Source organism: Pollachius pollachius (assembly GCF_949987615.1).
Source record: "Pollachius pollachius genome assembly, chromosome: 16".
Lineage (NCBI taxonomy): Eukaryota > Metazoa > Chordata > Actinopteri > Gadiformes > Gadidae > Pollachius > Pollachius pollachius.
Window position 1 is genome coordinate 2,465,921 of NC_136949.1, and position 25,380 is coordinate 2,491,300.

Sequence of the window (25,380 nt, forward strand, 5' to 3'; positions counted from 1 at the left end):
TATGAGGGGCCCTCACTGCCTTCTTCTTCAGTCTTAGAGGCCCTCAATGCGTTCCTCTACAGTGTGAGGGGCCCTCACTGTGCCAGTTTGAGGCCCTTGTGGAGGCTCCTGATAGTGGAGGCTCCTGAATAGCTGGCTGTGGGGAGGCGATTTGAATGCAGCAGCATTGGGCGGTGGTTCTGAAGTGGTCCTTTGTGCTTGGTGGCCGCAATGGGAGCTGCACAGCACCGAGGCCAGCCACTGTGCACACATGCAAAGCAACCGGCGGCAGGACAAACCAAGAGGAAACACACTGCTATGTTATTGTTGGGGCGCCGTGGCCTTGGCTGGGTGTCCGTGGTAGACATCATAGAGCTCTTCAAACAACTCTGATGGTATCTTTAACACAGTTGGCAGAAGGTAAATAACCTGCGGTGAGACTACGTGAGGCAAAGAGAACCGCCATCAGCCTCGAAAGTGAAACATGGACTTAAGCCCTTTAGGCAAATGCTTTACTTTAGGAGAATCAACACAGATTACTGTTTAATAGCGCGTCATGTTGGTGCTGGAACAGATTGTCCAATATACTTCCCCTAGCCTATCTATACCCAACCACACCCAGCTGAACCTAGCTACACTCCGATATACCGTCTACACCTAACTACACCTTACTACACTATATCTATCTGAACCTAACCACACCCAGCTCCAAGTATTTACACCTCTTTATACCTAGCTACACCTCACTACACTAAACTACACCTAACCCCCCCCTGCTAACCTCTGATTCCTCTTTATACCTAGCTACACCTTACTACACTAAACTACACCTAACCACACCAAGCTACAACTATCTACACCTCTTTATACCTAGCTACACCTTACTACACTAAACTACACCTAACCCCCCCTAGCTAACCTCTGATTCCTCTTTATACCTAGCTACACCTTACTACACTAAACTACACCTAACCACACCAAGCTACAACTATCTACACCTCTTTATACCTAGCTACACCTTACTACACTAAACTACACCTAACCCCACCCAGCTAACCTCTGATTCCTCTTTATACCTAGCTACACCTTACTACACTAAACTACACCTAACCCCACCCAGCTAACCTCTGATTCCTCTTTATACCTAGCTACACCTTACTACACTAAACTACACCTAACCCCACCCAGCTAACCTCTGATTCCTTTGGTGACGTCACCATACAGACGTTCTCTCAGCACCTCTAACTCCCAGCCCCCTGGGAGGACCTGACCACCGGGTTCACCCCAAAAGACATGCCGTCCCCCCCTCCCACAGGTCTGACTCCCAGGCTTCATCGCCCCAGGGCAGCACACTGGGACTAATCTGGGAATATCATCAATCACATCTGATATTCATGAGATAACGAGGAGAACTGAAGCTCCCGAGATGCCGAACGTTGTCGTTCCGAGCACTAAGAAAATCTGATTACCCACAACCTCTTTACAGCTTGCCACCCCTCCTAATACCTAGTTACCTAACTACACCTATTTAAACCTCTTTATTCCCAACTAGTCCTGATTAGATGCCTGGCGTGTGGCACTTCAAATGTGCGTTCTTGGGCAAGACAGAGGGCGGGACTTCCTAGCAAGGCCAGGGTGAGCAAGACGGAGGTAGAGTGCCAGCCTATCGGTGACATGGGTTGGGAGGAGAGAGGCCGGGACGTCTGGTAGAGGGATACATGTTTCGGATCCGTTTTGGATATTGCTTTGTGAAATGATTCTTTAAAAACCTCCGTTGTGTCCTCTCTGTTGTATCCTCTTTCTTGTTCTTCTCTTCCTCCTCTTCTCAGTCTCGCTCCAGGGACTCTCACCTGGTATATACAGCTCACAGGCAGAATGAGTGGAAATTGGCTTTCAAAAGAGAGGAAAAACCCGGTACATGACCCTCTCTCAGTCTGCCTAGCTCCACCTATCTTCACCTAGCTCCTCCTAGCTCCAACTAGCTCCTCCTAGCTCCAACTAGCTCCTCCTTGCTACAGCTAGCACCACCTAGCTCCTCCTATCTCCTCCTAGCTCCAACTAGCTCCTCCTTATTACACCTAGCGCCACCTAGCTCCTCCTATCTCCTCCTAGCTCCAACTAGCTCCTCCTAGCTCCTTGTAGCTCCTCCTATCTCCTCCTAGCTCCTCGTAGCTCCTCCTAGCTCCTCGTAGCTCCTCCTAGCTCCTCGTAGCTCCTCCTATCTCCTCGTAGCTCCTCCTTTCTCCTCGTAGCTCCTCCTATCTCCTCCTATCTCCACCTAGCTCCTCCTAGCTCCTCCTAGCTCCACCTAGCTCCTCCTAGCTCCTCCTAGCTCCACCTAGCTCCTCCTAGCTCCTCCTATCTCCTCCTATCTCCACCTAGCTCCTCCTAGCTCCACCTAGCTCCTCCTAGCTCCACCTAGCTCCTCCTAGCTCCTCCTATCTCCACCTAGCTCCTCGTAGCTCCTCGTAGCTCCTCCTAGCTCCTCCTATCTCCACCTAGCTCCTCCTAGCTCCTCCTAGCTCCTCCTAACTCCTCCTAGCTCCCCTGTCCGGTGGCGTTGTTTGGTTGGTGGTTTTGCGTTCTGTCCTCAGCTCACATTTGACTGATGGCTTCTGTCAGTCGGCTAATCAGACGGCATCAGGCGCATTTGGTTAAGACAAACAAAGCGTTTGTTTTACATGGGAGCTCTGAGTTGCCCTCCGCAGATCACACAAGGAGAGCCTCGGGTTTCATCACAGATTCTTCTGAGGTAACACTACATTTATATGCTGCAAAAATAGAAAATCAGAACCGAAACTACCAACTTGTAAAGCATTTAATTGTATCAGCCACACAAATAGCAACAGCCATCCGTATATTATACCAAAACACGTGTACTGCATTATACATGCATCGCAGCTGCATCCAATGGTTTAATATTGAATATATATTTATATATATAAATATATGATAATGAATGCCATTTTATAAATAACCAGTATTTTATAAAGTGTATATAGAGACTTTGTATAAAGACATGCAATATGTTGTCTTAGTATAATGATTTCAGAATACTAGACCCATAGAGAATATAATACAGTAGAATACTGTATAATACTATAAAACCAAGGAGAACCAAGTAGAATACAGAAGAATACAAAACATCCTAGTAGAATAACATAGAATACAATAGAACCCAGCAGAATACAATATAATACAATAATAGGCAGTAGAACCCAGCAGAATACAATAATAGGCAGTAGAACCATTTGAATCCAGTAGAATCTAGCAGATACCCTAGAATACAATAATAGCCAGTGAAACCCAGTAGGATGGGAGTTCTTCTCCCATGGAGGGTAATGTGGTCACTGGGTCTCTCCTCTTCCCAGCCCCTTCTCTTGTTTATGTGCTGCTTCCACATGTGCGTTAGAATCCGGCTCTCAAGGGCCCTCTGAGCTCCTGGTCTGATTCCTGACCGCACGGACTCTGGTGGGAACCTTCGCCACATAAAGAAAGTTATATATACGACTTAACCGTCAACACACAAACGCACACACTCACAAACACACAGGAGAACAACTGGCATTAACAGCACAATGACAACAATAAACATAAAAAGTATTTTATTTGAAGGTAGTGGATTTCAAGCCGCTACGGTACGGAGACGGATAAGGGGACAGGAAGCCAACCATTTCCTGTTGTGCGCTCGAACACAGGTGCCTCCCAACGTGCGTTTGAGGTTCTTTGTTCAGCAGACATTGCAGATTAATGTTTGGTGGTGAATCAAGGATGTCTTAATAGCACGACGCCATCATTTCAATTGATTGATAGTAGAATGTTCTTTTAAAAGGTCCCATGACATGCCACCAGGTGTGGTGTGATTAGCCGTTACGAGCCGTTTTGGAAATCGGCCCCTTATGACATCACAGGTGGGCGTGTCCACCTAGATGTGTGCTGGATAGATTAGTCTGCCAGCCTACCCAGTGGACTGTAGCAAACGTTGCTCATCTATCCGTCACACATAGGTGGACACGCCCACCTGTGATGTCATAAGGGGCAGATTTCCAAAACGGCTTGTACCGTCTAATCACACCACACCTGGTGGCGTGTCATGGGACCTTTAAGAACGACAACGATTTATAAGTATGATTGTATTGTTCACACAGGGGCATGTTCTAACTGGCCGGGAGGCGTCAGGTGTGGTTAGGATCAGTCCCTCCAGATGTCCTGGTTGGCCGGGAGGCATCAGCTGCTGTTCTGATTGGCCGGGAAGCGTCAGCTGCTGTTCTGATTGGCTGTGAGGTGTCAAGTGCTGTAAGATGCAGCCTCTCGAGATGTGCTCACTGGAGCTGAAGAGCTTAGATTGTAACCTGAAAGAAACCATAGAATATAACATAATACAGTAGAACCAATGCGGCAGACCTTCTGCAGTCCAACGCTTTCATTTGAATCTGAATCTCTGAGGCCTCTGGGCTCCTGCTCTGACTACTGAAAACACTGACTACTGCTCTGATGATAAACCAGAAGGCAGAACCGCTATGATTAAGATAGAGCAGGGGTTCCTTAACTTTTACATTTCTGGATCCAATATGTAAGTCTGTGGGAGCCAACCAGAGTTCGAGCACAAGAAATGGTCCTCCTCTGTAATCCTGTTTAAGAAAGGATCCCCGATACCACTGTAATCAGACCTCTCTGAAGGTCTACAGAGGGTCTGATGGATCATGACTGGATCCTGAGATAATTTGCCGTGAGACAAACCCATAGTTTAGAACATGCTCAAATAAAGGAACCATTCTCACCTCTTCTTCTGCCCAAGTTGCGTAGGAACCCCAGTCCACCGGAAGACGACGGCCCGGCTGAAGTACTCTGGAGAACAAAGAGAGAACATTGGTCTGTTATGAGACTAGAGAACGGAGAATGTTGGTCTGTTATGAGACCACAGAATGGAGAACATTGTTCTTTTATGAAACTAGAGAACTGAGAACGTGGCGGGTTATGGGATGGAAATTAAGAACACAGAACAGAACATAGCGCTGTAGTTCTGACCTGTGTGCCACTGGTCCCTGTGCTCGTGTACGCCTTCAGCGCCGACCGGACCTGGGAATCCAAAACAAGAAGATTAAAGAAACACCTTTTTCAGGAACATCCAGTGACATGAACATCTGTGTAACGACCGGTCGTACCTTTGCGTCCAGCAGAGTTCCAAACACCAAGATGAAGAAACCCTTTGTTAAGAAGATAGAGACAACATTTCATCAAACATGTTGACCATAATAATGGATCAGATTTAACACATGGTGAGCGATGTATTGAGGAGTTTTGCAGGTTCCGCTGTGCGTTTACCTGCAGTGAGTTGAAGAGGGCGAAGGTAACATGGATGCCAAAGACCTCAGGGTTGGTCATCGTTCCTACGCCCAGACCCCAGGTGGTCCCGAAGAAGGGCGTGAGGACGGCCAGGCTGCGGACAATGACCAGCAGGCTGCTTCTGTCCGAGTTGCCCATGCTCTGACTGCGGAGCATCTTGTACAACACCACTGCCAGGATCACCAGGTTGATGACCACGATCAATAGCGCCGGGATCACAAACGCCAGCAGTGCCATCGACTCGTACCAGTTCAGCCAGCAGACGCCCAAGGGCCTGAAGTACACGTTGTTGGGAGCCGTCACCGCGATGGTGATGATCGCGATGAGGAGCGGAGCGCCGTAGCCCACGGAGAAGCCCACGGCCACCATGCCCCCGTCAGACAGGCCGCCCCCGAACACGCTGACGGTGCGGTAGAGCAGCAGCAGCCCCGACATCAGCATCCAGAAGAACAGAGACAGGTAGAAGAAGTGGATGAAGAAGGTGACTGCGAAGCAGGCTGGAGGGTTCTCAGAATCTGCGTCTGAAATGACGGCACCAATGATGAACCAGATGTTGGCTATCAGCAGGGACACGGCGATGTTCACTATGCACGTGTGTCGTAGATAGGAGGTGGAGTTCCTGTTTATCTTCCTCCAGATGATGGCTTCAATGATGAGACAGATCACCAATGACAGCAGGGATATGCCCACGCCGATGTAGGTGATGTAATCCAGGATGGGTGACCTCGGGCTGGACGGAGACATGAGGATGGAGAAGGAGGTGAGATGGTTGCAGTTGCAGGTGACAGTTTCGGCGTCTGAGACCACCGCCGTACAGCCCGTGCCGTCCCATGCCCCCTCGTTGTCCAGCAGGCTGAAGTTCCAGAAGACACACTGAGGACTCGTCAGATTCTGGTCGAGGATGTCGAAGATGAACGTCACGTTGTCGACGCTGCTGTTGGAATTGACCAGAAGCACGTTGGCGTTGATGACGTTGGTGGTGTTGGCACCGCTGGCGTTGGAGGGGAGGAGGACGTTGTCCAGGGAGTTGAAGTTGATGGTGGTGATGAAGCTGTTATCCTGGTGCGGTCCCGGTAGTTCCAACGCCACCAAGGAGAGATTGGCACTAAAAGATCCAGAAAATCTGCTTCTGTTTAAGGTGATCCGCTCTGTGAAGATGAAGAAGTCGGGATCGTCCGTCAGGGAGTCTGACATCACCTCGATGGAAGCCAGGAAGGCTGAGCTGTCGCTCGTAGTTTCAATGAGTTCAGGTGTTGATGACAAGTTGTTTGTTCCTGTGAAGTCAGTGTTCAGGGTGTTCCAGGCACCCCTGGATTGATCGTCGACGAGAACATCTGCTGTCTCCAGAATGCCCTTCAAACAAAACAAAGAGCGAGCTTGTTCAGCAGCGGGCAAAGCTCGATAACGGATCATAAGGCCTTGAGTTTACACCATACCGTCATGAGGGTCACGTTGATGAGCAGGTTCTGCGAGACGTTTGCCAGACGTGTGAAGATGGTGACGATGGTGTGGATGTTGGCTGGAGATTCCGACACCCTGTCTGTGTTGTTCACGGTCGCAACGCTGAGGTCGGCCACAAACTGTGGGAAGGTACCTACATCCAGGTTCTGGAGCAAGAAACAAAACATCTTTACATCCACTGTAGAATAAAGCCCACGATGTCTTACTTCCATTGGAAGAAGGCGACACATTTAGCCATACATGGAAGGATGGATGTGAGAGTCTAGTCTGGGTTTTGGGGTTAATATTAGACTGGTCAACCTTCAACATTATTAGTATAGCCCTTTATCACAGCAACATTCAGTGGGACTGCACTACATCCCCTAGCCCAGGCATCTCCAAACGGTGGACCGCGGTCCCGTTCCGGACCAAGTGACGGTCCTATCCGGACCCATGACCAATTTAAAATAATGCGATTTCTTTTTTTTTTATGATTTTTTTTTTTTTTATATTTCACTATACAAAGCATGATTATGTTAATAAAGACATTTCTCACTGAAATACAAATTGAAAGGCAGAATAGTCCGTAGTACAGCATAAAAACAGCAAAAAGTAATGATCTTCACAGAGCAAAGCTCATGCACTCACCGAACTCCCCCCCTCCCTCCGTCTGTCACGGCATGTGCGTAATAGCGTCACTCAAAATATAGCCAATCAAATCGTTTGTTTACCGGAAGAGCGATTTGGAATGAGAAAATGGCTTGCTCGAAAATTAGGAAAGTTGACCACGAAAACAGACATTTTAAAGATTAATGGACTGACCAATACATGTTCATTATCCCGCAAGGCTGTACTAAACCTTTGTTGTGTCTTTTATGTGTTGAAACCGTGGCGCTGATAAAAAGCGTGAATATTAAGCGGCATTATGAATCCAAACACAGATCCTTCGAGGAAAAGTATCCTCAGAAGCCAGAAGTAAGAGCGTGGAAAATATCCGAGCTGAGAGCTCACTATGAGAGGTCTACTCGAGTCTTCACACACTCATTTACAGGCTAGCAACGTGTAAATGAATGCTCACTTAAGATTGCATGGATTTTGGGGCAACATTAAAAAAACTTTCAGTGACGCGACTGTTGTGAAGGAGCGCTTGACCGCCGCTGCCGAGACGTTACTTGAAGGTAAACAAAGGGATGAATTGTGTGCAAAAATAAAGCAAATCCCAAATCCCTGCAACGACAACGAGAAAATACGAAATGTTATCAGATGACGCACTGTCACAGCTTGATGCGGCTGTTCAGAGTGCCCCATCCTTAGCCATTGATGATTCTTCAGATGTAACGGATAATGCCCAGCTTTTGGTTTATGTGCGACTTTTCATAAACAAGAAAGATCTGTGAGGACCTTAAGACACACACAAGACACACACGTCTTGTGTGTGTCAAGTGGGTCTAACACCACTTAAGACACACAAGACGAGAAGATATTTATGAGGCTATTAAGGAGATGCTGTCAAAGAGGGGGATTGATCTAACAAAGGTTGTCTCAGTCACTACAGATGGGGTACCTGTTTTCCTTACTTGAAATGTAGGCCTCATGCACTTTGTGTTTATTTGAAGTGTAGGCCTAGTGTTCCTGTTCTACTTACTTGACATGTAGGCCTTATGCACTTTTTATGTTTACTTGAAATGCAGGCCTAATGTACCTGTTTTGTTTACTTGAAATGTTAATATGCGTTACTTTGTCTTACTTGAAATTATAAGGATAATTATAAGGAAATATGCCGTGTTGATTGTATTTGACAAAAGTAGGCTATTAGGACGTGGTAGGTTAGAGGTTCAGACCTTTCTTGGAAGGAATTTTTAGTAACTGGACCTTGTTCAATTTTAATTGAAGACCCCTGCCCCAGCCCACACAGAGAGGGCATCACTGACCTAGGGACGGTTAGGAGTGCAATGGTACCATAATTACGGTCTAACATAAGGGTGCTATTACACACACATAGACTCGATATGTTACGGTTATTTGGGGGTTAGTGTCATGATAATTCTGCGTTCATGTTAAGGTTATTTTGAGTTCATGTTACAGTGAATAGAGAATATGAGTTCAGGTAAGGTAAGGTAAGGTTAAGGTAAGGGGATCACCTCAGCCTCTTGCAGCAGGTTGTTGAGCACGCTCAGGACGCAGTTGTCCTGTAGGGGCACCCAGGTCCCGTTGGTCTGGCATTCGGCTGTCCTGTTCCCCACCTCGTCCGGCCTGCAGCCCGTCACCGCCTCGTCCCCCAGCTGTCCGTCCCCAAAGACCTCGTCCCCACAGCGGAAAACTGCGGAAAGACGGGCGCTGCGTCAGTCCCAACGGAGGTACAACTTAAACCGACTTAACACAGACTGTATAAAACAGGTTAAACTGACTTGACCTACTATAAAATACAGACTAAACTGACTTAACATAGACCATATATAATACAGGTTAAACTGACTTAACATAGACCGTATATAATACAGGTTGAACTGACAGCATAGACCGTATATAATACAGGTTGAACTGACTTAACCTACTATATAATGGTTACAGGTTAAACTGACTTAAGACAGACTGCATATAACAGGTTAAAGGGACTACGCATTGACTATGTAACACAGGTTAAAGTGACTTAGCATAGACCATATAGAATACAGGTTAAACTGACTTATCAGACTGTACAGGTTAAACTGACTTTACACAGACTGTACAGGTTAAACTGACTTTACACAGACTACAGGTTAAACTGACTTAACCAAGGCTGTACAGGTTAAACTGACTTTACACAGACTACAGGTTAAACTGACTTTGCACAGACTGTACAGGTTAAACTGACTTTACACAGACTGTACAGGTTAAACTGACTTAACCAAGGCTGTACAGGTTAAACTGGCTTAGCACAGACTGTACAGGTTAAACTGACTTTACACAGACTGTACAGGTTAAACTGACTTTACACAGACTGTACAGGTTAAACTGACTGCACAGACTGTACAGGTTAAACTGACTTTGCACAGACTGTACAGGTTAAACTGACTTTACACAGACTGTACAGGTTAAACTGACTTTACACAGACTGTACAGGTTAAACTGACTTTACACAGACTGTACAGGTTAAACTGACTACACAGACTGTACAGGTTAAACTGACTTTACACAGACTGTACAGGTTAAACTGACTTTACACAGACTGTCACCTGGAGGTCAGTGCTACTAACCGGCTGAGGTAGAGGTCTGGTCACCTGGAGGTCAGTGCTACTAACCGGCTGAGGTAAAGGCCTGGTCACCTGGAGGTCAGTGTTACTAACCGGCTGAGGTAGAGGCCTGGTCACCTGGGGTTCTGTGATACTAACCGGCAGTGGAGAAGGTCAGAGTCAGGGCCCTGTTGAACTGTGGGTAGACGGCCTCCTGGCAGGTGAGCTGCACTGTTGTGTCCTCACAGGACCTGTTGTAGTTGTAACGGTTGCACTTTATGTTGCCTGAAATCAAACGCCGTGGATAACACATATAATTATGCTCTGCATATATTAGTATTGTACTATAGTATTATTATTATACTTTACATTTATATTGTAGTTTACTTTTGTTGGATTTGAATTGTCTATACTCAATATTCACTGTAGAGCTAATGTAGCATCTCCCCCCACTGAGTACTGTATCGTGAGCTAGTACCGTAAGCTAAGCTAATGTAGCATCTCCCCCCACTGAGTACTGTATCGTGAGCTAGTACCGTAAGCTAAGCTAATGTAGCATCTCCCCAAACTGAGCACTGTATCGTGAGCTTGCACCGTAGGCTAAGCTAATGTACTATCTTTCCTTCCTCAGTGTGTACTGCCATTGGCTAGGCCTATACCCTAGCACAAATAATGTCGCATATTTGGCTACAACTATAGCCTAGCAAAATATGCTAAGGTAATGTAGCCTCTTGCTCCTGTACCTGGTTGGCCTATTACTTTAGCCTAGCAAAGTATGCTAAGTCAATGTAGCCGTTTGCTCCTGTACCTGGTTGGGCTAGTACTTTAGCCTAGCAACATATGCTAAGCTAATGTAGCCTCTTTCTCCTGTACCTGGTTGGTGTGTTACTTCAGCCTAGCACCATATGCTAAGCTAAGTTAGCCTCTTGCTCCTGTATCTGGTTGGGGTATTTCTTTAGCCTAACACCATATGCTAAGCTAATGTAGCCTATTGCTCCTGTACCTGGTTGGGGTATTACTTTAGCCTATTACCATATGCTAAGTTAATGTAGCCTCTTGCTCCGGTACCTGGTTGGCCTATTACTTTAGCCTAGCAAAATATGCTAAGCCAATGAAGCCTCTTGCTCCTGTACCTGGTTGGGCTAGTACTTTAGCCTAGCAACATATGCTAAGCTAATTTAGCCTCTTGCTCTTGTACCTGATCTGGTAGTACTTTAGCCTAGCACCATATGCTAAGCTAATGTAGCCTCTTGCTCCTGTATCTGGTTGGGGTATTACTTTAGCCTAGCACCATATGCTAAGCTAATGTAGCCTCTTGCTCTTATACCTGGTTGTGATATTACTTTAGCTTAGCACCATATGCTAAGCTAATGTAGCCTCTTGCTCTTATACCTGGTTGGGGTATTTCTTTAGCCTAGCACCATACGCTAAGCTAATATAGCCTATTGCTCCTGTACCTGGTTGGGGTATTACTTTAGCCTATTACCATCTGCTAAGTTAATGTAGCCTCTTGCTCCTGTACCTGGTTGGCCTATTACTTTAGCCTAGCAAAATATGCTAAGCCAATGTAGCTTCTTGCTCCTGTACCTGGTTGGGCTAGTACTTTAGCCTAGCAACATATGCTAAGCTAATTTAGCCTCTTGCTCTTGTACCTGATCTGGTAGAACTTTAGCCTAGCACCATATGCTAAGCTAATTCTAGCCTCTTGCTCCTGTACCTGGTTGGGGTATTACTTTAGCCTAGCACCATATGCTAAGCTAATGTAGCCTCTTGCTCTTGTACCTGGTTATGATATTACTTTAGCTTAGCACCATATGCTAAGCTAATGTAGCCTCTTGCTCTTGTACCTGGTTATGATATTACTTTAGCCTAGCACCATATGCTAAGCTAATGTAGCCTCTTGCTCCTGTACCTGGTTGGGGTATTACTTTAGCCTAGCACCATATGCCAAGCTAATGTAGCCTCTTGCTCTTGTACCTGGTTATGATATTACTTTAGCTTAGCACCATATGCCAAGCTAATGTAGCCTCTTGCTCCTGTACCTGGTTGGGGTATTACTTTAGCCTATTACCATCTGCTAAGCTAATTCTAGCCTCTTGCTCCTGTATCTGGTTGGGGTATTACTTTAGCCTAGCAAAATATGCTAAGCCAATGTAGTTTCTTGCTCCTGTACCTGGTTGGGCTAGTACTTTAGCCTAGCACCATATGCTAAGCTAATTTAGCCTCTTGCTCTTGTACCTGATCTGGTAGAACTTTAGCCTAGCACCATATGCTAAGCTAATTCTAGCCTCTTGCTCCTGTACCTGGTTGGGGTATTACTTTAGCCTAGCACCATATGCCAAGCTAATGTAGCCTCTTGCTCCTGTACCTGGTTGGGGTATTACTTTAGCCTAGCACCATATGCTAAGCTAATGTAGCCTCTTGCTCTTATACCTGGTTGGGGTATTTCTTTAGCCTAGCACCATACGCTAAGCTAATATAGCCTATTGCTCCTGTACCTGGTTGGGGTATTACTTTAGCCTATTACCATCTGCTAAGTTAATGTAGCCTCTTGCTCCTGTACCTGGTTGGCCTATTACTTTAGCTTAGCAAAATATGCTAAGCCAATGTAGCCTCTTGCTCCTGTACCTGGTTGGGCTAGTACTTTAGCCTAGCAACATATGCTAAGCTAATTTAGCCTCTTGCTCTTGTACCTGATCTGGTAGAACTTTAGCCTAGCACCATATGCTAAGCTAATTCTAGCCTCTTGCTCCTGTACCTGGTTGGGGTATTACTTTAGCCTAGCACCATATGCTAAGCTAATGTAGCCTCTTGCTCTTGTACCTGGTTATGATATTACTTTAGCCTAGCACCATATGCTAAGCTAATGTAGCCTCTTGCTCTTGTACCTGGTTATGATATTACTTTAGCTTAGCACCATATGCTAAGCTAATGTAGCCTCTTGCTGTTGTACCTGGTTATGATATTACTTTAGCCTAGCACCATATGCTAAGCTAATGTAGCCTCTTGCTCCTGTACCTGGTTGGGGTATTACTTTAGCCTAGCACCATATGCTAAGCTAATGTAGCCTCTTGCTCCTGTACCTGGTTGGATTGTTTCTTGGGATGTTAGGGTCGCATCATTCAGTTGGACATTGTAGGGACTCTGGACGCAGCACTCCAGCTCGACCTCGCTGAGCCGGCCCGCCTCGCACCCCACGCTCCTGCTGAGGGGCTTCAGGTTCAGCTGAGGCCTCGGATTAACGGTCAGGATGCCCGTTACCTGGAAGCCGTCTGCATACACGCAGCGGTAAAAGCCTGCCAAAGAACCAGTCAGGATCAGATGCTATGAAGGCTTGGTTGTGGTGTCGTACAGCAGACCCTTTCATACCCATCCAGAAGATGTTTCTTGGTACTAAATGTGACGATGTGAAGAGAATGAAGCAAAGGCAAATACATCCTCACAGATATGATTCAGAACGCTAAACCACCTCAGAGAACATCAGATGAAACTGACTTTCTAATGCTGAGCAGCACAGGGTCGTTTGGGGGTTAGTGTTAATGTTACTGGGGTTAGTGGGAGGTTACTACCAGTAGAGGGGTTAGTGTTAATGTTACTGGGGTTAGTGGGAGGTTCTTACCAGTAGAGGGGTTAGTGTTGATGTTACTGGGGTTAGTGGGAGGTTCTTACCAGTAGAGTGGTGTGGTTTGTGATAGCTGTAGTATTTCTCACCAGCGTCGTTGGGGGACAGCCGGCTGAATGTGAGTGGGTTGCTTGTCGCGGTCAGCACGTTCCCGTTCCGTGTCCACGTAGGCTCTCCTGTCAAGGCCGTCCCATTGGCTCGGTCACAGAACACCCTGACGGGGTCCCCAGCGAACACCTCCACCGGTTCGAACCGTAGAGGTGCTGTAGGGGATGTGTTCATATTTGTGTGATGACATGGGGAGAAGAACACTTCCTTCATGAATATTCCCTTCAAACCTGGGACAAGATACCTAAGTATTAAAGGGATTCAATGCATTCTCACGATTTGTGACTATTGAGAAGTCAGCCCCCAGTTCTGAGACGAGTCCATCATTGAGGTTCCTGATCGCCTGGTCCTGGATCGCACCCGTAGAGCTGACTGTGTACTCAACGATCACACTGCCACGGCTGTGACACGCACACACACACACACACACACACACACACACACATACGCACGCGTACACAGACACACACACACAAACACACAGACACGCATACACACACGCACACAAACAGACACGCACACGCACAGGCACACCACACACACACACACACACACACACACACACACACAGGCAGAGACACACACACAAGCACACAGAGACACACACGCACAGAGACACACCCACACACAAACCCAGACCCAGTTATATTATGAGTATTAATATAATTTCCTCATAACTATTATCATTGTCGTTGTTTTTTTTAAATATTGGATTAAATAGAACCAGCCAAAGGTCTGAAGATTGATTGGACCATGAGAAGGAGGCGGGACATACCGTACTTGATCCACGGCGGCCGATGTAAAGCCCACCCTCAGGCTGTTCCTTTGGATCTGAGAAAAAAGATTTTCTTATCCGTCTTATACTTACGTAAAAGTATGTCTCTATTACAATAACGATTATTCATATATATATATTATTATCACTATTACATTACTATAACACTATATTAATGTTACTATCCGATAATATTACCATCTATTACTATCATCCCTATTACAATCACTATAACACTATATTAATGTTACTATCAGATAATATTACTATCACGATTACTATTACTAATACATGAATATTACTTTCACTTTCTTCACTATATCAAAATGACTTATATATAACTGTAACCATCACTGTTGTCACTGTTGTTAACACTATGATTATCACGAGAACTCATGTATTATTGTTCCTATCACTATTAATATTACAATTACTGATATACTACTGTTTTTATCGCTATTCCTATCACTATTACCGGAGGTTTTATAGACAGGGTAGCAGTCAGGGTAGCACCACGCCTGACCACTGGGGGCAGTGTAGAACCAAATGGAGTTCAATGCTATAAATTGATGATCTGTCTGTTTGAGCGGTGCATGGGCTTCTTAAGCGCAGTCCCACTCGCATGAGGCTACAGGAGCGTTTGATCGCACTGATCCTCCGCAATCTCTTAAATTATTTTAAATAGGCCTAAATTTATTAAAGCAGACAAATGTTTTGCATCCAAGATACATATTCCTCGCTTTAAATGTCTGAGATGAGTTGAACAGTAGCGCTCAACAAGTGAACATGAATTTGTATGTGTGAAAAATTATCACTTACATGGTTCAAGGTTTATTTAATATTATATTATTCTTATCCACCGTCACTTTGATTCACTCTCAGTTGACTCATTCACTTCATTCACTTCTTGAGCTCTAGGGCCCCCTGGTGGTCACCGGGAGCTCTAGGGCCCCCTGGTGGCCACCGGGAGCTCTAGGGCCCCCTGGTGGTCACCGGGAGCTCTAGGGCCCCTCTGGTGGTCACCGGGAGCTCTAGGGCCCCCTGGTGGTCACCGGGGGCTCTAGGGCCCCTCTGGTGGTCACCGGGGGCTCTAGGGCCCCCTGGTGGTCACTTTGGAAAGTCTCGTTTTTTCAACATTTGGCATCACCCTCGGCCCCTTGCTGCCCCAGTCGACATTTAACTATTACTATTACATACTATTGATAAGCAAAACATTGAGCTGTGTGATGGAGAAGCTGTTTGATGTCATAGTATACTTTATAGTGACTTTAAAATAGCCAGTGAGCCAACTGATTCAGATGGAATCAACATTATGTGATTTAAAAAATGGGTTTAGGGCTAAGAGCTTTGGAAAGAGGTAGGTACTAGGTGTCTGAAAGGCTTTCTCACACTCAAATCAAATCCAATGAGTGGATTTGTTTGAGTGCAATGTGGTCTATCAGCCAGCAGGTGTTACCCTGTAGTCCTTCTAGTAGGATGAACGTCTTCATGCAACAAACCCCACTCCAAACTGTACAGTTTCTGGATAGAAGTTCTGAGTGTCTTTCTGTGATCAAAGGAAGCAGCTTAACCGAGCAAAGAAACACAAACCGAGACTTACAGAGCCCTCCACTGTTCTGTAGAAGTCGTTTTCTGGATTTGTGAAGGCCTCTTCGAAATCAATGGCCATGGTGAGGCTCAGCTGCCTGGTCTCCACTGAAACAGAGTGTGTGCAACTGTGAGGACATGACGACGCTACGCTGGCAGAGAACCAGGAGGCTGCGAGGCCCGGCCATACCTGTAGCAATGGGTTCAGTCATAGGTGTAGGCGGTGTCGTACGACACGAAGAGAGGCCTGGTGAACACAACAGAGAACATAGACGCATCATGTACTCAGCGGTTGTCATGGTATCAGTGTTGAACATCTGGTGGATATTGAGTAAAAACATGGCCAGCCACCGAATGGCTGCAATGAGGAACTAATGGGGGCTTAGCGAGTACCTCAGTAGGTTGCATTACTCGGGTCGCAGTCCTGAGGTAACACCAGTCAGGTAGCATTAGCGAGGTAGCATTAAAAAGCTAAGATTAGCCAAGTAGCATTAGCTAGGTTGCTTAACTCGGGTCGCAGTCCTGAGGTAACACCTTTCAGGAAGCATTAGCGAGGTAGCATCATTAGGTAGCATTACTCGGGTCACAACATTCAGGAACTATTTTCAAGCTATAATTAGCATGGTAGCATATCTAATCTGATTACTCAGGTCATGATACTCTGATAGCAACAATCACTTAGCATCAGGTAGGGTGCATGGAAAAAGTAGAATTTGTTATTAGCTTGGTAGCATTACTTGGGTCACACCACACAGGTAGTATTAGTATGGTAGCATTAGCTATGTAGCAGTACATGGGACACACCATTCAGATAACGTTAGCATGGTAGCATTAGCTATGTCGCATTACTCAGTTACCACACTCTAGTTCCAACATACGGATAGCATTTATATGCAAGCCTTAGCATGGTAGCGTTAGCTATATGGCATAGCCCAGGTTACACTCTAGTTCCCTCATACGGATAGCATTAACATGGAAGCATTACTTGGGTCACGCCATCGTAGCATTAGCCTGGTAGCATTAGCTACGTAGCACCACTCAGGTAACACACTCACTTGTGATTGGCTGGCAGAGCTGTCCATCAGCAGGAAATCCATTGATGCATCCACACGGATCTGTTGTTTCTTCACTGGTGCACACGCCATAGGTCTCACACTGGTCACATGACCATCCATACTGCCCCTCACACTGGCACTGCGTGCTGCGGTTGGTTGGTGAGGTGCACACTAAATGAACACAACGCGGACACATTGTGATGCTACAAGTTAGGCGTGTCGTCAGGACAGATGTTGGCTGTACAGGTGTTGGCTTAACACGTGTTTGCTGTACAGGTGTTTGCTGTACAGGTATTTGCTGTACAGGTGTTGCTGTACAGGTGTTTGCTGTGCAGGTGTGTGGAGGCCTTTACCTGTGGTGAGGTTAACGGCCTGTGACGCAGACAGACGCAGAACTGTGCTGAGCTCATAACCCGAAAAGGAGATATTTCTAATCTTTGGCCTGGCGATGGCCAGAGACACTGCCGCCATCGCCAGGGAACCAGGGATGCCCACTTCCACCTCGTACAGCCATTCTAAAGGTGGGGACAAATGAGGGCATTCTGAACGTACATACCTGGCGACTTTGATGACAGAACTGCAACTGGGAAGCGATTTGGTCGTGATGACACAAAGCTCAGCTCTGTTCCGTCATAGGAATACGACTTCAATGACCATCATCAACATAACATTGACCGTCCAACGGACGGCGCCACATCTGGAGCAATCATAGAGCTGTACTAAATCCACAGATTTACAAAATCATTTGAGGCAGTCGTCTCTTGTTAGAAAACAGTGACCATTCGCCCTCTGTGATTCTCCGAAAGGAACATTCAGGCCTGCTTGTACGCACAGAAAACCCCTTCAACTAGCCACTCTTGGGAATACCTTTGAAAACATAGTGGTCTTTTAACATGAGGCAAGGTTGAAGTATAGTGAGAATGTTCAGTGATCAGGCTCTCACCGATTCTGGGCTGGCAGAAGAGACCATCAGTAGGCAGGGATGTGAGACAGGTACAGGTGGCTTCCTGCTGTCCACAGCGTCCATACTGCTTGCAGCTGCTTAACGGCCAGAAGAACGTACTCTCGCACTCACACTGGAAGCGCTCTGCGACAAGGGCGCACACTGAGGAGAATAAAACATGTCACAGGGCGTAAGAGAGGAATCCCTGTTCATCCTTTCTGCTCTTTATGAGCTGTTAGTATATCTGTAGCCTCTTTTCTTTAAGATAGTAATTTTCAAACGTGGTACACCGCACACAATCATATATGTGTGTGACAGTTCCCCTTCTGTGAACAGCCAAATCAATCTGTCGGCATCATCATCATCATCATCATCATCATCATCATCATCATCATCCCAACCAGTGACACCAGTGGTAAAAACAATGCACCATAAACACCCTCATTTCCCAACACCATCATCTACCCGGAAAGGTTCCTGTGAATTATGAGTCATCTTAGACAACAATCATCAACATGACGGGTTGGACCGCCAGTCGCACGGATCAGATCCTTCCCAGAAGTAGCTCAGGAGGTAGATCCGGTTGACTTGTAACTGGAAGGTTGCTAGTTCGATCCCCAGCCCCTCCTAGATGAGTGCATAACCCTGACTGCTCCCGATGAGCTGCTTTGTTGACAGCGCTGTCGAGGTGTGTCTTAATTCACATAGGTCGCTTTGAACTAAAACGTCTGCTTTCTTTAATATATTATGATGAGTGGCTACACCCTAACCCCCTTCCTGCTTATTTTGTTATTAGATGGCTTTGGTGGAGCTGGTGCTGTTGATGAGTGTGGGGTTGAGTACGGCTGACCTGTGGTGGTGTGTGTGTGTGTGTGTGTGTGTGCGTGTGTGTGTGTGTGTGTGTGGTGGGGGGGGGGTTTGAGTGTGGCTCACCTGTGGTGGTGCTGAGGCCGGTGATGTTGCTGGTCTCAGAGAGGGCTGCGGGGAGCCTCAAGGTGTTCTGGAGGTTTCTGAACGCCTCCACATCAGAGGTGGTGACTTGAATCTCCAGAAGGTATTCAATGGGACCTAACAGACACACGTCCACAGGTTACACGTGACTCTCCTATGGGAGGGGCACATGACTCTCCTATGGGAGGGGCATTGTTTGCAGCTGACATCATGCCTTGGCAGAAACAGTAGCCCTCCACATCCCAGACACCATCAGTTAAAGGCTAAGGTGCGCCGAATCAACTGTGGACGTTGTATATGTCGGGATGAGCTGGATGGGGGGGGGGGGGGGAGCTGGATGTAAATGATTTACATCCAGCTCCCCCCTCATTCAGCCCCCCCCCCGGTCCTCCTCCCCACGCGGTAGGGGCGTTCCGACATCGGACATTAGGCCGGCCATTGACATCCCTTCTGTTCCAAACTAGTGTTCAGCAGACCCCCCCGCCCCCCGCCGCTATCAATGCTCTGTCCAACATGAGGCCGCCCACGCCGACCACCCTGGCTCGGCCGTTTCTCCAACGCCCGCATACCAACCAGTCCATCCGTTCTGATTCCGTGTTGGCGAGCTGCAGCTCATGCTCCTGGCAGCGGGCCGACGGGGGAGCAAGGGTGGTAAAGTATTTAACCGGCTGGAATGTGGCCTCAGCGTCCAGCCCTTACACAGAATGAAGGGCGCAGTTCCCGGCGGTATGAGTGTGCGATGGGCAACCTAACACAAATGGCTCTTTTCCCCGCTGAGGACCGAACATCCGGTGGGCCGAAGCCATAACCAAGCAACCGGTTGATCCAGGATTCACACGCGTGTCCCAACGTGTGTGGACCAGAACATCAGCGGTGGGATCTGCTGAACACTCTGGCGATAGGAGGTATGTCAGCGGCACAAAGGGCGAACGGGGGAGCTGTCTACAGGTAACCTGGGGCTCATCTCGCAGATGGGACTATAGAAGGCCTCCAGCCTCGCGGCAGACCGCCACCGGGGCGTTCTCCTTACTTGTGCCTGGTGTGCTTTCAGCATCAGCTTGAGCGGTTTCAATCTGAACCAGCCCCTGCTCCTCGCTGGGCCGCACTGCCAGCAGGAGGAGCAGGAGGAGGTGCAGGCGGCTCCTGGACACCCTCAGGTCCAGCGGGTCCATGGTAGCGCGTCTCCTAGGGGGCGCCAGAGAGCACTCCAGGGGGGACTTGGCCCGATCCAGGTCTGTCCTCCTTATACCAACAAAACGATTGATGATATGTTGATTATCATGAAGTTAGTAATGATGATTACTGTTATATATAGGTTTGTAGTAATATATAGATAAATAGAGTGCTTTTCAACACACCCAAAGTGCTTTAAAGGCACACATTACACTCACATTACACACATGTATGGGTATGTTTGTGCATGTCTGGGTGTGGGTGTGTGTGTGCGTGTGCGTGCATGTGCGTGCATGTGCGTGTCCACTTCTAGAACAGAAGTACACCAAGGATCCTAACAATGATGCTCGACGATAATAGTTCGATATTTGGATAAAATCCATCTGTAGCCAAAATCACATTATTTGTAATTACCGTATTTTCCGCACTATAAGGCACACTTAAAAGCCGGTAATTTTCTCAAAAAACGACAGTGCGCCTTATAATCCGGAGCGCCTTATATATGGATCAATTGGTTAATTGGTTGATCCATACTGGTTGTAAACGGCGCTCTGTCAAAATGTTTCAGTATGAAAAACCAATAAAAACAATTTAATAATAATAATAACATGTTTCACTACGACTACGATAAAGCCACACCGCTTGCAGCATTACGGCTATTGTAGTCAGTGCACACAGCATTTTACTGCGCTTACTCACGGAAGGTCACACTATACGATCACAGAGCCAGGAAATCGGGCGGAAGACTGGCCACACTACAAGATTCGAGGGTGCGATGCTCTACTTTGTATCATTCACGTTTGCAAGATATTTAAAAAATCTAAGGTTTGGAACTGCGTAATTGTGTTTTACTTTTTTGTCATAAAGGTTCCAGTTTTATATCTGCTAAATGCAGCAACTCGTCCTCACAGTTGCATTGCGCGTGACGAGCTATACAATTAGCACAGCTTCATCTAGTGGATGCATAACGCATCCCCAGTCAAACGTTTGACTGCAGTATCTTCTATGCTATGCGCCTTATAATCCGGTGCGCCCTATTTATGAAAAAAGTTCTAAAATAGGTCATTCATTGAAGGTGCGCCTTATAATCCGGTGCGCGTTATAGTGCGGGAAATACGGTATGCAGTCTAAAATTGTGCACAGACATCTCAAAACCCACTCACTTGTTGTTATAGTCCTAGAATCATAACTAAAACGTGTTACTTGCGATGTGGACATGGCAGACATAACCTACATAGACACAGCATATAAAACACATGATAAAACGGTTCTTCGTTAATTCCAGATGGAAGATTCAGGAACATACAACTTAGAAAAAATATGTCCTGATAAATCCAACTGATTCCAAAGTGAAGGTGAGTCTTGGGAGATAGCGTGAGGAGCAGTGCATCAGCAGCCTTACCTGTCTGCCTTCTGCCGGGACTGGGGTGAGGTGAGGGAGAGCAGATGCTGGATACTCACCTGCTCTGGTATGTCATACACCTGTTCGACAGGTCTGCCCATGCCTATGATATCATACTTGGGCCACTAACAAGCAGGTTGGCATGGTAATAATGACCATAAATCGTAGGCCTCATTTGTCTGATAAAACAAAGTCCCGAGCAGCCCTCATTGACTTCCTCATTTTTTATTGCCCTGAAACAAACAAGCAAACAATAGAAACCTTAGATGTAGGCATGCCGTACAGCAGAGATTCCATCGTATCTCTGTATCACAGCTGGGATCTCTCAGCTCCTGCTCGGAAGGCCTTTATGAAGTTCTCCTTTTTAACACCTCATATTATCATAGTCAAGGTTAGGGTCTGGCTTTGTTTGTTAAAGAACCATACTCAATATATACAGTTAGGGTTTGTGTTAAAGAACCATACTCAATATAGATAATAATATCTTGGAGAGGCCGCAGAGCATGGTGAGGATCATGTTCTTCGACTTCTCCAGGGCTTTCAACAGCGTCCAGCCAGTCCGGCTGGCGGAGAAGCTCCAAGTGATGCAGGTGGATCCTGACATGGTGGCATGGATTACAAACTACCTCACGGACAGGCCGCAGTATGTCAGGCTGCGACACCGCTTGTCAGGCGTGGTGACAAGCGACACCGGCACACCCCAGGGAACTGTACTCTCACCGTTTTTGTTCTCCCTCTACACCTCGGGTTTCTGCTACAACTCCCGAACATGCCACCTGCAGAAGTTCTCTGACGACTCCTCCATTGTTGGACGCATCACAGACAATAGGGAGGAGGAGGAGGACAGGGAGCTAGTTGAGAACATTGTGGGACGGTGTGGCGGCGGGAACCACCTTCAGCTCAACACCGGGAAAACCAAGGAGCTGGTGGTGGACTCCTGACGCAGAGAGAGCACCCCGACACCTGTTTCCATAAACGGGGAGGAGGTGGAGATGGTGGACACCTACAAGTTCCTTGGGGTGCATCTGATCAATAAACCGGACTGGTCAGCCAACACTGAGGCCCTCTACAGGAAGGGACAGAGTAGGCTGTTCTTCCTGAGGAGGCTCAGGTCTTTCAATGTGGGCACTAGGCTACCACGGATGTTCCACCAGTCTGTGGTAGCCAGTGCCACCGTCTCTGCTGTAGTGTGCCGGGGAGGAGGCATCGGGAGCGGAGGTGCCCGCGGGCTGAATAAGCTGGTGAGGAAGGCGAGCTCTGTGGTGGGGATGAAGCTGGGCTGTGTGGAGGCTGTGACAGAGAGGAGGATGAGGGGAAAGCTGCAGGCGATCATGGACAATCCCTCTCACCCTCTCCACGCCGAGCTGAGGTGACTCAGGAGCACATTCAGCCACGGACTCACTCAGCCACGTGCCTCAAAGCGCTCGGGGGGCTCTTCATCCGATCAGCTATCAGACTTTATAATACCTCAACCCCCCGGCCCCGACGTCTCCAAAGCCCCAATAGCTCCTTTTTTCCCGACCTGATTAAGGACTAAACCCCACACCTCAGGACTGACTGTTGTTAACCTTGTTATTTATTTATTTTTTTTCCATTACCTCAGGAACCCTGCACATTTGGCACATTTGTATTTATACTTATATTATACATCATATTTCATCATATTTATTTATTTACTTAACACACAGGTCACCTACAAATGAACAGTTACATGTATTTATTTTATCTTATTCAAATAGTTTTGTACTATAATTTTATTTTAAATTAGGAAATTTATTGTATATATGCTGTTTTTGCACTTCTCTTTTCCCACTGTACTGCTGGTCACCTGTGAATTTCTCCCAAGGGGGATTAATAAAGGACTATCTTAACTTATCTTATCTTATCTTATCTTATCTTATACAGTTAGGGTCTGTGTAAAAGAATTATACTTAATGAACGGTAAGGGTCTGTGTTAAAGAACCATACTTAATGAACGGTAAGGGTCTGTGCTATAGAATCAACCATACTTATACCCAGTGGTCGAGTTGTAAAAAAAAGTCAGGGGGGATGGTGGATTTTAACTTTTAGGGACAGATAATTTGTGCTGATAACAGCGCATATGGTGGGAGACCAACGGATAATTATTATTATTAGTAGTAGTAGTATTATTATATTATTATATATTTTTTGGGATAAAATAAGAGCGATGACTACTGTCATCGCTCTTATTTTGCTGCTCTTATTGTGCTGTCTGAATCTCTGCGGACCCATAGAGCAGAGTTACGGGCAGCTGGGAGGAAATGGAAGAGATCAGAATGTCCTAATGATCTATCTCACTATCTCTTTCTTCTCTCAGGTTTCACCTCCACTGTGTCAACAGCCAAATCTGCCTTCTACCGGACCAAAATTAACTCCTCCGCCTCAAACCCCAGGAAACTGTTTTCCTTGTTCTCTTCCCTCCTCAACCCTCCCTCCCCTCCTCCTCCTTCCTGCCTCACTGCTGATGACTTTGTTACCTACTTTACCCAGAAAGTAAAGGACATTAGCTCCTCTTTTATCACTGCCACCATCCTCCCTCCCCCCACCCCCACCTCTGTCCTTACCCAATTCATCCCTCTCACCTCAGACGAAGTCAACAGAATTATAACATCTAACCATGCCACCACCTGCCCCCTTGACCCTATCCCTTCCTCCCTCCTCCAGGCTGTGTCAAACGACATCCTGCCATTTCTAACCGCACTTATTAACTCCTCCCTCACTTCTGGCATTGTTCCAACGTCTTTCAAGACTGCCAGAATAAAGCCTCTCCTCAAAAAACCAACCCTTGATACCACTGACATCCAGAATTACAGACCGGTATCTCTTCTTTCATTCCTCTCTAAAACATTGGAACGTGCCGTCGCTAACCAACTGTCCTCCTATCTCTCATCTAACAACCTGCTTGACCCTCACCAGTCAGGCTTCAAAAAAGCACACTCCACTGAGACGGCTCTCCTCGCGGTGACTGAGTCCCTCCGTGCGGCCAGAGCCTCGTCCCTCTCATCGGTTCTCATTCTCCTTGACCTGTCTGCAGCATTTGACACTGTGAACCACCAGATCCTCCTCGCCACTCTCGCCGAGCTTGGCATAGCTGAATCTGCTCTTTCCTGGTTCACGTCCTACCTGATGAATCGCACTTATCAGGTTACATGGAATGGCTCCTTGTTCAAACCTTGCACGCTTGATACAGGTGTCCCTCAAGGCTTTGTACTGGGGCCTCTTCTGTTCTCCCTCTACACCAGATCTCTGGGCTCTGTAATTACATCCCACGGCTTTTCCTATCACTGCTATGCTGACGACACTCAGCTATTTCTCTCCTTTCCCTCATCTGACAAAGCCCTGATTGCAACAAGCATATCTGAATGTCTGGCAAAAGTCAGCACCTGGACAACTGCCCATCACCTGAGGCTTAACCTCAACAAGACTGAGCTCCTCCTAATACCAGGGAAAGATTGCCGGACTTACTGGTCACTGTTGAGAACATCACTGTATCTCCTTCTCCAACTGCCAAAAACCTTGGTGTAGTGTTGGACAATCAGTTATGCTGCACCGCAAACATCACTGCGGTGGCCCGATCCTGCAGATTTGCACTTTACAACATCCGCAGGATCCGAGCCTTCCTCACAAGGGAAGAAGCTCAGCTTCTAGTCCAATCACTGGTCATCTCCCGCCTCGACTACTGCAACTCGCTCCTGGCTGGACTCCCTGCCTCTGCGATTAAACCATTGCAGCGCATCCAGAATGCGGCAGCGCGCCTCGTGTTCAA

At 46.9% G+C, this 25,380-nt stretch overlaps 1 protein-coding gene across 1 annotated transcript; it reads right to left on the minus strand.

Moving 5' to 3' along the window:
- Nucleotides 1-2,783: 2,783 nt before the first annotated feature.
- Nucleotides 2,784-21,685, minus strand: LOC307088284 (adhesion G protein-coupled receptor F5-like). Its single transcript, XM_079754136.1, has 20 exons — nt 21,594-21,685; nt 20,049-20,260; nt 19,001-19,135; nt 18,068-18,229; nt 17,478-17,639; nt 17,125-17,295; nt 16,260-16,316; nt 16,083-16,177; nt 14,483-14,538; nt 13,984-14,108; nt 13,689-13,862; nt 13,061-13,273; nt 10,137-10,262; nt 8,907-9,085; nt 6,762-6,932; nt 5,305-6,678; nt 5,145-5,186; nt 5,008-5,058; nt 4,761-4,827; nt 2,784-4,331 (listed from the first exon to the last, which is right to left on the minus strand). The coding sequence occupies exons 2-20, from the start codon at nt 20,188-20,190 to the stop codon at nt 4,267-4,269; spliced, it is 3,567 nt and encodes a 1,188-aa protein (XP_079610262.1). The 5' UTR covers nt 20,191-20,260; nt 21,594-21,685; the 3' UTR covers nt 2,784-4,266.
- Between the last annotated feature and the right edge of the window lie 3,695 nt (nt 21,686-25,380).

Bases quoted from the DNA above. Each gene is read 5' to 3' on its own strand.
- LOC307088284 (XM_079754136.1), bottom strand. From the start codon at position 20,190: ATGGACCCGCTGGACCTGAGGGTGTCCAGGAGCCGCCTGCACCTCCTC. The intron at 19,136-20,048 runs GTAAGGAGAACG...TGTGTCTGTTAG, and splicing joins TGAAAGCACACCAGGCACAA to GTCCCATTGAATACCTTCTG. The intron at 4,828-5,007 runs GTCAGAACTACA...TTTGTTCTCCAG, and splicing joins CAGGGACCAGTGGCACACAG to AGTACTTCAGCCGGGCCGTC.